Source organism: Solea senegalensis, linkage group LG5, assembly GCF_019176455.1.
Source record: "Solea senegalensis isolate Sse05_10M linkage group LG5, IFAPA_SoseM_1, whole genome shotgun sequence".
Lineage (NCBI taxonomy): Eukaryota > Metazoa > Chordata > Actinopteri > Pleuronectiformes > Soleidae > Solea > Solea senegalensis.
The window spans coordinates 20,091,631-20,105,297 of record NC_058025.1 but is presented as its reverse complement, the minus strand read 5'-3'; the positions used below and the strand labels follow the sequence as shown (position 1 = coordinate 20,105,297).

The 13,667-nt window shown below is 41.3% G+C and overlaps 1 protein-coding gene across 1 annotated transcript; it reads left to right on the top strand.

The window, feature by feature from the left end:
- Nucleotides 1-666: 666 nt before the first annotated feature.
- On the top strand, nt 667-13,341 carry fhip2b (FHF complex subunit HOOK interacting protein 2B). The gene is made up of 18 exons (XM_044026910.1): nt 667-858; nt 1,493-1,571; nt 1,666-1,751; nt 1,821-1,904; nt 2,146-2,250; nt 2,767-2,886; nt 4,312-4,491; nt 5,047-5,246; nt 5,774-5,891; nt 7,211-7,287; nt 7,387-7,543; nt 7,649-7,809; nt 8,377-8,499; nt 8,787-8,877; nt 10,533-10,682; nt 10,755-10,895; nt 11,706-11,806; nt 11,894-13,341. Exons 1-18 carry the CDS (start codon nt 808-810, stop codon nt 11,994-11,996), a joined length of 2,127 nt encoding a protein of 708 aa, XP_043882845.1. The 5' UTR covers nt 667-807; the 3' UTR covers nt 11,997-13,341.
- Nucleotides 13,342-13,667: the final 326 nt, after the last annotated feature.

Here is a 13,667-nt window from a genome sequence, read left to right as displayed (position 1 = left end):
TATAAAATCATAAAGCTAAATTATTTAACAGGAACCACTGATCATTATTTGCAAAAGAGGAACCATAAAAAGGTAACACAGATAGATTGAGAATCCACTCACACACTACACAACCAATACACTCACTTGTCCTCAGGCCAGAAATACAGATCACTTGATCACCGATCACATGACTCAGGACAAAAAGAGTCACGTCAAGCTTCAAACATCAGTTAGCCTCATCAGTGGTCGATTTTTAACATTACACTTTTACTCCTTCAAAACTATCTATTGCTCTATTTAATAGTTTTAACAGCCATGTACTGTGAATGCTCACTTTTTTCCTTTTGTGTCATATATTGGCACACTAAGGGACACAAAGTGATGCTTTTACATAAAATTATATGAATTGAACAGGTAAGACACATTATACCCAACTTTATTACACATAGAGAACAAAGGTAACTAACTCATAGTGATTCACAAGCAAGATAAAGAAAAAGGAGATGAAAAATAAAAAAGGGAGAAAATAAAATGAGCTACTAGCAAACTAGTAAGTGCAGAATGTAAATTGTAAATATACATACACACACAATACATGTTTGAGGTCAAATGAAGCTTTAATTCTAAAGCAATCCAATTCCTCTCACTGCGTTTTATTTTGAAAATCCTTTCCGGAAACACGTAGTTTTGGTATTTTGTGCTTGACAGAAAGTCAGCTCATCTGTTTACTTGTCATCATGTCGCAGTAAACCAGTAATTAATCTATTACTAACCGGGTTTAACTTAGTCAACGGACAGTCGGTGTCAGTAGTTTTTAACAGCAGAATGGAGGCGTTTAGTAAGATAACCAACATGCTGTTGCACGCGCTGGAGACGGTGAGTTTATGTTAGCTTCTTTAGCTCGAGTTAGCTCCTGTTGTGAGTTGAAAAAAAGTTTAACAAAGCTGCAGATTTGAAGTTAAGGATAGAACTATGATAAACCTGCTGTTTGTACGTGTCTCTGGGGACCGAGATGATTCTTACAGTTTTGTGATAAACAACACGATTTAAGTAAAACCGATAACAACAACATCAAATTTAGTTTAACTATGGGACGTCACTTCCTGACAGTCTCTGTCTCTCTACCTGTCAGTCTCTCTACCTGTCTGTCCCAGTCTCTACATAGCAGTGAAAATGAAGCACACATTAAAGCTCGCATTTTCATTGGTGAGGATTTGTATTGCTAGTGATGGCAATTGATAGTGACAACATGCTCCTCCTCAGACTATTGAATTGAATGACTTTATTCCTCCCCCAGGGGGGAAACACACATGACTACTGATAATTACTGTCAGCATCTTAAATACCCACAATTCAGGTTGTTGTTGTTGTTGTCGTCATTCTTCTTCTTCTACTACTAATAATACTAATAATTTGTACAGAGGTGGTATGCTGCCCTCCACAGATCAATGTTCTAAGTCAACTCAGGTGATGTCCGTCTCTGTCTCTCTACTTGTCTTTTTCCTCTCAGAGGGAGCCCACTCTGGACCTGGTGAATTCCTTTGTTGATCACTGGAAATCAATAACTAACTATTATATGACAACTACAGGTAAAACATATTTTGTACTAATGATGCATTGATAGATTGGTATATTGATAAGCTGATGTAACTAATGTAATGTTAATTGATCATGTGTTTACAGATGATAATCGTCCTGTCAAACAGACTGATATTCCCTGGTGTCTTAGACAGATGTTGGACATCTTAGTGTATGAGGAAAAACAGCAGGTAATGTGTACACTCACACACAAATACATTTTTGCATTGTTGTTTTGATGAACCTTTGTATTGTTTCAGGGTGTGGAGGAGGCAGGCGCTTGTTTGGAGTATCTGCTACAGCACAAAATACCAGAGACTTTGTGTACACTTGGGAAAGCACAGGTAATGTGTTAGAACATAATGAACGTTCATGAACAGGTAGTACAGACATGTACAGACATGTTGCAGAGTGATGCCTTCTTCTGAATAATTTAAACAAACATGTTTCAACATGAATTAGATGATGATCTCTCACCCACACACACACACCCTCTTTCATTCCATTCATAACCAATGCCCCCTTCTCTCTTCCTTATAACATTTCCTCTCTTTACCCTCTCTGATATCTTTTCCTCATCCTCAGTATCCTCCAGGAATGTTCCAGCAGGTCTTGTTATTCTTCTCTAAGTTGTTGTCTCAGATGCAGAAACCTTTGCTGCACCTGGTGAACATCCATAGACCTGTCCAGGTAAACAAGTCCTCTGATAACATTTTTGTCATAAGGAAAACTTAACCCAGGATCAGTTTGAATTAACAGACTTCACTGAGCCCAAATACCAGTCATCAACTAGATAAGTTAATTCTTATCTAGTTTTTTTGTGTACAGATTTCTTCATTTGTACACAAAACATAGACACTAAAGTATTGGGTATTCTATTCTCACCTGAAGTTAGCTTGATTACCACAGTGAAACCTGAAGTTGATAACCAGAATTTGATGATAAATTAAGTCATAGCGTTCTAATTAACTTGTCTCTGCATCTACACTGATGATAATGATTATCTACTGCCCAATTTTCCTTTTTTTCACAAAAAAAATGCCATCTTTTAATTGACCTTACATTTTTTACATCAAATTTCTTCTCTAGAAAGTTTATGTTTATTTTTCAGTCTAAGTGATTTAATGGTTAATCAACCTTATCAGTCAATTGATCGTCCATACATGACCAGACTGTAACAACCCTCTCTGTTCTGCGCTTCTTCAGAAGCTGATTCGTCTCTGTGCAGTTCCTGGTTCCAAAACAGAGAAGGATGAGGCTCAGTTCTTATTGATCATCTGCTCCAGAGTCAAACAGGACCCACTCATGCTTAGTTACGTCTTAGAGGTAATCAGCAGCTAACCAGTTTAACTAGCCTTACTAATGGCGCATTTCCACTGGCTCTACTCGCCTCGCCACGCCACGGTTTAAGTAGCATTTCCACTAGCCTAGTACCTGGTACCAGGTACTATTTTTAGTACCTACTCCGGCGAGGTTCCAAGCGTGCTAAGTAGGTACTATGCGATGATTGGTCAGACTGCCGGCCGCTGACTGGTGAGTCCCATCACAGGAAGAGACGTCCCACTCACAAATCAAGCCGAACAGCTCGAACTGTAGATCACTTAAAACTACTTAATAATCCTAACCACGTGAGTTAATCTCCAACAACTACCAGGGAAACCTCTGGAGTGTGGAAAGTGGAGTGGTATATTTAGGGACAATCGCCGGCAATCACAGACCTGCCGCTGTAGTCTGTGGAATAGGAGGCTGTGCTCCGGAGAAGTGTGGACAGAAATGTAGCCGAACAGTGCCGAATTGTAGATAAATTAAAACTACTTAACAATCCTAAAAACGTGGGTTATTCTCCAACAACTACTCACTCTTGTGTGTGTTTGTGTGTGTTGCGTATAAAACAAGTCACTGCAGTTTCACTCAGCCGTGCAGTGAAGCCGTTAAGTAGGTACTTTTTTGTATTGGAGATGCAACTTAATCGTGCCGTGCCATGCCGAGGCGAGGCGAGTAGAGCCAATGGAAATGCGCCATTACAGCTCATCAATTTTATGGCCCTTTTACACTATGGTCCCGGCTTGCCTCGCCTCGGCACGGCACGGTTCAGGTTGTTTTCCACTACAAAAAAAGGTACCTATTCAACGTGGGCGGAGTCATAGCTGCACAGCTGCATGAAACTGCATTGACTTTGTTTTACACAAACAAGTGACAAGTGACTTATAAAGCAGTTGTTTTCAGTGTTACTGAATCACGAGAATCAGTTAATTAAAAATATTTGTTCAGTACTTCCCCCATGACCAGAGCACAGACTCCGTCTGACACAGTCACTGGACTGAAATACAGCTGCAGAGTTTGTGATGTTGGTCGAGATTGAGACATTTCCCTGGTAATTGGTAAAAGTTTAACCCACTGATACCAGGTACTATGCTAGTGGAAAAACAACTTAACCGCGCCGAGCCAAGGTGAGGCGGGTAGAGCCGGTGGAAACACGCCGTTAGTTAACTATTTCATTAACTAAAATTTGCTAGCATTACTGAATGTCAATGTACACCATTACTAATAATTTTTCAGGTAGTTCTTCATTAAACCTCTAGTGAAAACTGTTAATTAATTAGTTAAGAGTAATAGTCAGCCTTCACTCAGTGACAGACCAACTTCCTTACCATAGCATATTATTTAGTTGTGTTTAACTAGTTAATTGTCTCATGGAATTGCATGCAAGTCATGTGACATTTGTCTGCTTCTGTTTTTGTGTGTCATCAGCTCCCAAATGAACCAGCAGCCAAGATTCCAGCCTCTGACCAACCACAGCTGTGTACCCAAGAGTCCATCCACAGAACAGAGACGCCACAATCCTCCAGCCAATCAGATCCATCTGTCTCCAGTACTGTCAAATCAGAAAACAGTCTGCTCTTGGCTCTGCTGCAGCTCTCCAAGAGTCAGGTCAGTTAACTGCTTTGATGGATCAGTGTCAGTGAGGGCACTTTGATTCAATATTAATATTATTTATGACATACGGATAGAGTCACACGGATGTGGCTAGCACTGTTGCATACTGGTTCGGGCCTTTCTGTGAGGAGTTTGCATGTTCTTCCCGTGTTTGTGTGCATGGGATTTTTTACCCTCATACATTCCAAAATCAATAACTGACTGTAACAAGTGAACCTGGAGTTGAGTAACCAGCTTAGCTTAGTGTTCTGGCTTAAAGACCCACAGGCCTGGTCAGGTTGTAATTTTCAGGCCCGTTGAGAACTCTAATGTGTAGGCTGAATGGCAATAGGTTGACATCATACTAGCGCAACACAGTGTCAGCGCTAAAAAGACTTCAGCAAGATCAAAAAACATTTGTGAACTACCATTTTGTCTACAGGAGTCAACGAATCAATTGGTTGATGCCTCTCAAATCAATCAGCAATCTCCATGTGTACAATGACAATCAATGTGAGGACATTACCCTCCAGCTTGTTGTGACAATCCTTAACCATTTCTACAACACAGAGTGGCCCTGTGTGTCTGAAGGCCTATGAGGGCCTCTTGTTGCTCTCTGGACTACAGTCTGGTCCCTCAGCAGACATCCTGTCCAATCAGACCCAGCTGGGGGATCTGCTGGCTGGCCGACTGCTGGAGCTTTACTCCCTGCTGCCTCTGGAGAGTCTGGACCCTGGACAGGTGCAGAGCTGGCCTCACACACCGTGGAGGTAAACACACACACACAAACACATACACATGCATACAGACACTGAACTGCATTTAATCAAAGCCAATGGTAATAATGGCAACATCCATATAATTTAAAGACAGTAAATTAGGTCTGCCATGTGGGCGGTTGTCATAGGTTCTGTGACAGCCAGCAGAGAGCAGTAAATTAGTTGTAGTTGTGTGTATGTACCAACGGTCATAAACGGTCATACTAATAGCAGTCTTGTGTATTGATAGTAGTAACCAGTAGACATAGTAGTAGTGGTGATAGTAGAAGCAGTAGTATTAGTAGTAGTAGTTTGTACTTACAGTAGTAAACATTAGTAGCCGCAGTAGCAGCAGTAGTAATATTACGAACAGTATTAGTTGTGGTGGTCGTAGAAGTAGTTGAAGCCATTGTAGTATTAATGTGTACTGACACTAGTACATACTAGTTGTAGTAGTGGTGGCAGCAGTAGTAGTAGTGCTGTGTACTGACAGTGGTATACAGTCATATTAATACTGTAGTATCTTTCTCTGTCTGTAGTTCTCAGTTCTCTCGCTGCAGCTCAGACCTCAGTTCAGACTCTCCTGCTTCTGATCATGTGACCAACTTCTTCTGCTGGTTTGACTTCCTGGATCACCTGATGAAAGAAGCTCCACAGGTACACTCATCCAAGACTGTTATGCTCTCCTGGTTGTTACTGTCCATGGAACATATGGTCTGCTGTTGAAATGTCTTAAAAATGTGGCATGAGTTACAAGAACTATTCTGAGACATGGAGGCTAGCTCCAAGTAAGAACATGCTGCCAGCAGCAACACAAAGAAAAATAGAAATGTCAGTCAGTCAGTCATCATCTAACCGCTTTATCCTCCACCAGAGGGTCGCGGGGGTGCTGTGCCAATCTCAGCTACATCGGGCGATAGGCGGGGTACACCCTGGACAGTTCGCCAGTCTATCGCAGGGCCACACACAGATAGAGACAAACAACCATTCACTCTCACACTCACTCCTACGGTCAATTTAGAGTGTCCAATTTACCTATTCCCCACATTGCATGTTTTTGGACTGTGGGAGGAAGCCGGAGAACCCGGAGAGAACCCACGCACACACGGGGAGAACATGCAAACTCCATGCAGAAAGGCCCTTGTTCCAACCGGGGCTCGAACCCGGGTCTTCTCGCTGCAAGGCGAGAGTGCTAACCACTAGACCACCGTGTGGCCCAAAATAGAAATGTGTTATCACAAAATAAGCAATTTGTGTTATTTTGTGACTTCAGTGTTTAAATTACCTCATTGTTACAAACTTTTTAAACGAGGCAGCATCAGACCAGCAGCTGTTGTGTCCCTGCCAGATCCTTTCATATTTTGGTTACTTTGGTGCAGGAGAGTGAGCAGTTTACAAAATTCAGTTTACTTACACAAGATAAAGTGGCAAACGTGTGCCATCTAACTGCACAATAAAGTGGTAAAGTGGTAGGTGCAGTGTGTAAAATGTATCAGTGTTTATTGGTGAAGTTACATGTTGCAGCTTAGTAGCTCACAGCTCACCATATCCTTCCAAATGTGTTGGAGAAAGTATGTAGCCTTGAGTTGATCTCAAACCTCAAAAGATGTTTAGTTTGTCCAGTGTGGGCTACTGTAAAATGGCTGCCTCTGTAGAGTGGACCCAACTCCTGATTAATTATAAAAGGCTCATCCTGGGGTGATGAGCAACAACAATTCATACAAGCAGCTGATTGTGCACTTTATCTTGTATTTTTGCCAAATGAAAATAATTCGATCTGAATTTTACACACTGGACCTTTAAGTGGCGAAGTTGGTTGCAAAGAGAGAAAGTGTCTCAGGCTGGTTCCCAGCACCTGCAGTGCACACAGCACAGTAAGCGCTGATTTTGTGTCAGTATACAACAACATTGAAAAAACTTGAATTGTCAGACACAGACGGACACACTCACACATGTGCATGTGTTTGCGTCAGCAGGTGTTGTCAGTGAAGTTGGCTTGTTGTGTTCATCACTTGTGGTTGTCGGATGCTGTTCAGTCTCAGCTGCTTCACACGTAAGTTTCATGTTAAATGAACACATCATGATGTTTCTTCTGATATGTACATATATGGACAGATGTTTCACTTCCAGCTGGTTTTCTTCCCTGCTGCAGGTGTGAGCAGGTGGTCTTGGTCACTACCTCTGTCCTCTGTGCTGTTGTCAGACTGGTTCAGTCTTCATCTTTGTTGGATCAGCTGGTTCACTTTCTGTTGAGAAGGCAGACTCTGACACACCTGCTGCTGGAGCACTGTGACCACATCTCTGACCAGGTGAGTCCAGGTACAGCAGCCCTGCAGAGAGATGTGCTGCTTCTGTGCAGGTCAGAGGTCTTGGTGGGTGAGTTTGTTTTAAACCATGTTTGTCTCTGTCCTCAGATCAGCATAGTGTCTCTGTCACTGGTGGAAGAGTTACTACAGAAACCTCACAGGGAAATTCTGAACATCCTGGTGTTGGATTTCCTACAGAGTCGGAGATACCTGTCTCCACATGCTGTAGGTGTGGACGACAGACGCACGGAGACCAGTGAGGACAGCGAGTGAGTCCATCACACAGCTGCATCACCTGTCTACCCAAAACCAGAATTTACTGGTTTCCCCTTGAACACAGCGTCAACATCTCACTAACACTCTGTTACCTCTATAGATTAGTTCAGTTTATACTGTCGTTCTTTGGAAAACACTGTTTACATTATTGACAGAATTTCACAGATTAATCAGCATCTGAAATGATCAGGACCAAAGTGGACCAAACAGATCTTTAATAAATAAGTCATGTGATAAGGGCATGTCTAATGTAAACACGTGTTGTACAGTTATCAGGATTGCTTTTATGCCTTCTATTTTTCCTTCTCTTCTTCCTCTTCTACTACTCTTGTCTTATCTTCTTTTTCTCATGCTCTTCATAATTTTTTCTTTTACCTCCTTCCTCCTTTTTCTCCTTATTTTCTCCTCCCTCATTTTTCTTTTTCATCTTTCTTTCTGCTTCTCTTTCCTCTCCATTTCCTCCTCCGTCTGTGTGCACTGCTGGATCTCCTCGCTCCACCTGCTGGATGGGAGTGTGTGGATTTATGTGTCGTGACTCTGACTCTGTGTTTGACTCTCAGTGACCTGGAAGACGACCCCTTCTTCTCTGACAGTCTGTTCTCAGACAGTCAGCTCCTTCCTCATCCCCCTCCCCCTCCTCTTCTCCTCTCTGGACCTGGGTCATCTACTGATGTCATCAACAGGTAACAGAGACCCTTAGCACGTAGGCTGAAGCTATATTTAATGAGAATAAAACTGTTGGTAAATGTGAGTTGATCACATGAATATATTTATCTGATCTGAGTCTGGAGCTTTATCATCCATTCATAAGCTGAGCCTTCATGAGAATGTAAAATAAGTGATGTTGACATGTGGAATGAGCTGCTCTCTGATCAGTGTCATAAACTTGTGTGAAATGTTTATTTGATTGACATTCAATTTCGATTCAATGTCGATCAATAATTGAACTGTACTGTGTGTGTGTGTGTAGTTTCCTGTGCCTGGTTCCTGTCCAGGTTCGATCAGCTCAGCTAATGAAGGAGGGAGGATACGAGTCATATGTACACGACGCTCACACTATGGTCAGAACACACTTTTTGTATCTTTGTGGGGACCATTACTGTTACAGAGCACTCTGCATGTATGTGTTGCTTTAACACCAGCCAGTGTCTGTCTATCATGGCTTACCTTGTAGCAAAATTTATGATTGTTGCTAAAGCAACGGCAACATGGTGTTTGTTGTCTGTTGCATGGACTCTGTCCAACAAAAGTATTGGCAAAGGGGAGAACAGCCTTGTCCAAGAGCTCCATTTGGACGATGCTCTGTGTGAGTTTAAATACATAAACATGATTTGATTGGTTTATGTCTGTGCTGGAATATTTGCATATCATGATTATATTGGTTGGCGATTGCACTGCTGCTTGGAAATGTTAACACTTCTAAACTTGCTGCAAACAAAGCAAAGAATCTCTTAAGCCCTGAAGTTTCGGGGCGGCTCTGAAAGTGCTTTGCATCACGTGCATCTGCGCAATATCATAGCGTATGATTTCCAATACTATACTATATACTATAGTGTACTATGGTTTTATCAGCACAACTGCAACTGTTGAGGAATATTTAGATTATTTGTCTCATGCATGTCCTCACACAGAGCAACACTGAACATAGGAGCTCAGCTTCGCGGCTGAGACGCAAATGACATGACATGACAATGCCATGTTTGCAGTCGAGCTGTGATATGCAAACTGTTGCTGGCAAACTTTGCATTCGACTTTTTTATCGCCATCTATTTCTGTAAAATGCTGCCACACTGCCAATGACTTTGACATGGATGTTAGAGGAGGACTGACTGTAGCCTTAAATGAAACGCTCAAAATGAAATAAAAACACCGACATACTTTAATCTATCTGCCTCTTGTTGGTTTGGCTAATCCAAAATACTGAAAACAAGGGTGGTGTTCTCTGAAGACACGCTGTTACCTGTGAAACAGGGGTGCTCTGAAAACACCCCCATTAGCACTTGGTACATTCCTCCAGATGAAATCAAATTAACCAAAGACTGTATGAAATTAACACGGAAGAAAGTCGACTTATCAGAATCTGAGTCGAACCAGAACGACCAGTCGACTGGGACTTTACAGCCCTTGAATGCTGCTCATTCAAAGTGAATGAGCAGCATTTGTGTTAAAGCAAATGTGTGACTGCTCTATTAGATTTACTCAGTAATTACAATACGACAACAACGTAAAAACAACATACCACAAATAATGCACAAAGATTAAGGTAATCATTCTAAGATGCATTGTGATACAGACATGGATGATTCTGCATCACTGCAGTGACAGAACATAATCAACTATACCCATGTATCCATGTATTGGTAGAACCTGCAGCTTCACTGCAGAAGCTGTAGTTTTGTTTTGGTGGAGATGAACATTTCAGTTACCTTTGTAAAGAAATGGTACAATTCATATTTGTCAATTTTTATCTGACTTCTTGTAGTGATTGATAAAAAAACTGCCATGTACTTTAATGAAAATAATTGAGGATTTAATGCATCGTCGAATCATTTGATAATGGTAATTTAATCATCAATTGTTAGACAAGTGAAGATACACAGCTTTGACATGTTTTTATTGAATGACTCGTAGCTTTGTTGCTATGAAGACTCATAAACTAAATGATTGATTTGAGATGAGAGGCGGTTTAATTTTTCTGCCTCCTCTCCTCCATCAGGTGACAAAGTGTCAGTCGCTGTCCCAGTCCTGGGATTGGCCGCTCAGTCTTCCTCCTCCCTCCTACTCCTCATCGGGTGAGGGGGAGGAGTTCTTCGAGGGTCACCTGTTCAAAGTTCTGTTCGACCGACTGGGACGAATTCTCGAGCAGGTACACACACTGTCTCTGAACCATTCTGTCAATGTGTGTCCTGCATGTCGCTGATCGATTGTGTTTTTTCAGCCGTACGAGTTGAACCTGCAGCTGACGGCAGTTCTCTCCAGACTGTCGGCCTTCAATCACCCACTGCTGCATGAATACCTGCTGAACCCCTACATACACCTGTCTCCCTGCTCCAAGTCGCTCTTCTCTGTCCTCATCAGGGTAAGACCCAGAGACACAGACAGCTGTTTTGTCTTTACAACATTGGATCTAGAAATGTGATCTAACGAATCACCTGTCTGTCAGTTTGGTATAGATCACAACTTTATTGTCCCTCAAGGGGAAAATTGTTTTGCAGTTGGTGATATAAAAAAACACAATCAAGGTAAAGACATAAAAAGAGCCCAATCAAACTTGACATAAAACAATCCCAATCAGATTTTTTACAGAAAAAAACAACAACAACAACAATAATAATAATAGTAATAATAATAAAAAAAACTGCAAAAACTGTGACATTATTAAATGAATAGTGTTGATTGTACATGGAACAAAGGAGAACTTGGATCTTTTAGTTTTAACTTTGGGAGTCTGGCTTTATGTCTGTTCAGAGGGAAGAAGAATGAAATCATCCAGTAGTGGATGATCACATGAACTAATGATGATCACAGCTAGAACTAACTAGACGGGATTGACTGGGCCTTCTGCAAAACCTGTCTGTCTGTTTGTGTCATTGAGAGCTGCTGTAGGCCAATTATTTAACTGGCTTCCTTAACAATTTTGAACATTTGATATTTTTTGTAGCATAAAAAGAGATTAAGCAGAAGGTTAAAACAGATTCACACAAAGACCATAGTCCCAGCAGAATTCAGTTCAGAATAAAGTACACTCTTTGCAGGCCCTTTTTTGCAGATTTACAGTTGTGTTAAGCTCATGGGACAAGTTTTTGTCAATCACTGTCCTGAGGTATTTATAACTTAGATTGTTTTTCTTTCTATGTCTGCCCTACCTGTCTGTCTGACTGTCTTTCAGGTGATGGGAGAGCTGATGCAGAGGATCCAGCAGATCTCCAACCTGTCTGACAGACTGCTGGACACTAGGAGACACCTGCTGGGACTGAGCTACAACACTGGGTAAGCAACTACCTGTCTGTCTGATTTTCATAAGATAGTATGTGTCTTGGAGTTCATACGTGAGTTTCCTTGTGGCTGTGTTCTCAGGCCGGAGCACCAGACTCTGTTGAGAGGAGTCATTGTCCTGGAGGAGTTCTGTAAGGAGCTGGCTGCCATCACATTTGTCAAAATGCCACTGGAGCAGAACTGACTCTCCCGCTGGAATTACCTGCTGATTCATGTCTCGCATTCTACATTCTGGAAAATTTGCAGTCATGTGATTCAACAACCTGGTGTCTATGTTTAATGGTAACAGACGCATCCTGCATCAACCTGTTGTCGTCAGCGGTTGATCCCAATCGAGATGGAGGAACAGATATTGGTGGGGGTTCACAAGTCCACGGGATGACTGACACGGTCACTGATGATAAGTCATCAAATTATCATGTTTCCATGAAGGGTGTTTTTATTTTTGATTTAACAAACAAATATTATTTAAAATACCGAAGTGCAATTCCACAGTTTTATCCCAAAGATGGATCGGTAGTTGAACTGATCGATATCGAGTCCAGTTAAAGCTAAACAGACGTGTGCAACCTCTTTTAAAGTGTTTAATGTCTTTAATTTAATGTATTTAATATTCTTCAATGTGTTTAAAAGTCCAAAATGCAAAACAGAAGCAGTATATCTGAGCAAAACTAACCCTGATAATGACCGTGTTGGAAAACAGAACATTATGTCATGTAACATTATGTCAAGGAGGAGCAGAGCTTTCTTTAGCAGTAAAACCAGAGGAGCTGGATGTTTTAAAGAACATCCTGTCACTACTGAGTGGCTTGTTACTATGTGTGTCTATTGCTGCAGTTAAGTGTAACTCATGAACTCATAGTTACGACATGTGGAGTCATTTAGTCATGTAGAGGACATCCTGTGTACTTCTAGTGCCAGTCCCAAGCTTGGACAAATGGGAGGGTGGTGTCAGGAATAAAAACATAAAATATACGAATCACTGAAAAACCAGGTGATCCACGGTGGCAATCCCCAGAGAGAGAGAAGCTGAAATAAATATTATGTACGGGGTTCAGCCGCTCTGACGGTACTCAAGTGCAACTGGCAGACATCGGCCTTATTGGTTCAGCACCTTGTTTACAGATTGAACTTTGTGAACTGATTGCAAAGAGAAATAACCATAAATGTGAAAACAATAATGTTATCAATGAATGAAACACTCTTTATTTAGATTTTTATACAAAGCTCTTGTAGTTTCTCTTCAGGAGCGAGAACAGAACTGATGTGAATCAGTGTAATTATAAGCCTAATTTTTATCTGTGACAATCAGAGTGAGTCAAATGTATGTGATCTATCATGGTGTGAGTTGTTGGTTGTTGTTGTTGCCTCAGGATTTTTGAGTCAGTTTGTGAAGAGTCTTCAGTGCCTCCTGCTGTTTTGTGATGTGTAACTGCAGCTCTGCATCACTCCAACCCTTCAGCTGCAGTTTAACACCAATACACTGGACGTTCAGTTTCTGGCTTTCACAATAAAGGCACAGAATGTCACTGACTCACCCATGTGTTTCTTTGAGATCAAATCAGGTTAAACCTTTACTGGTCAGATCACGTTTACATTCAGTGTAATTAAGTCAGGGTATGTGTTAACAGATGTACACTGTAGCCGCGTCCCTTCAATGTAAACTGTTTTCAGGTGTGGTGACGTGAAAACCTGTTACACTCACTCACCTGTACTAAAATCCGCACTCAGCATATTTTAGTTTTGTCAATGAAGTCAATTGACGAAGACAGCAGCGGGTTAACAGTTCTTAGTTGCAATTGCAATACATTTCTCATTTTCTACTGGTTTTGAGTTCAGTTTCTTAATATGAAAA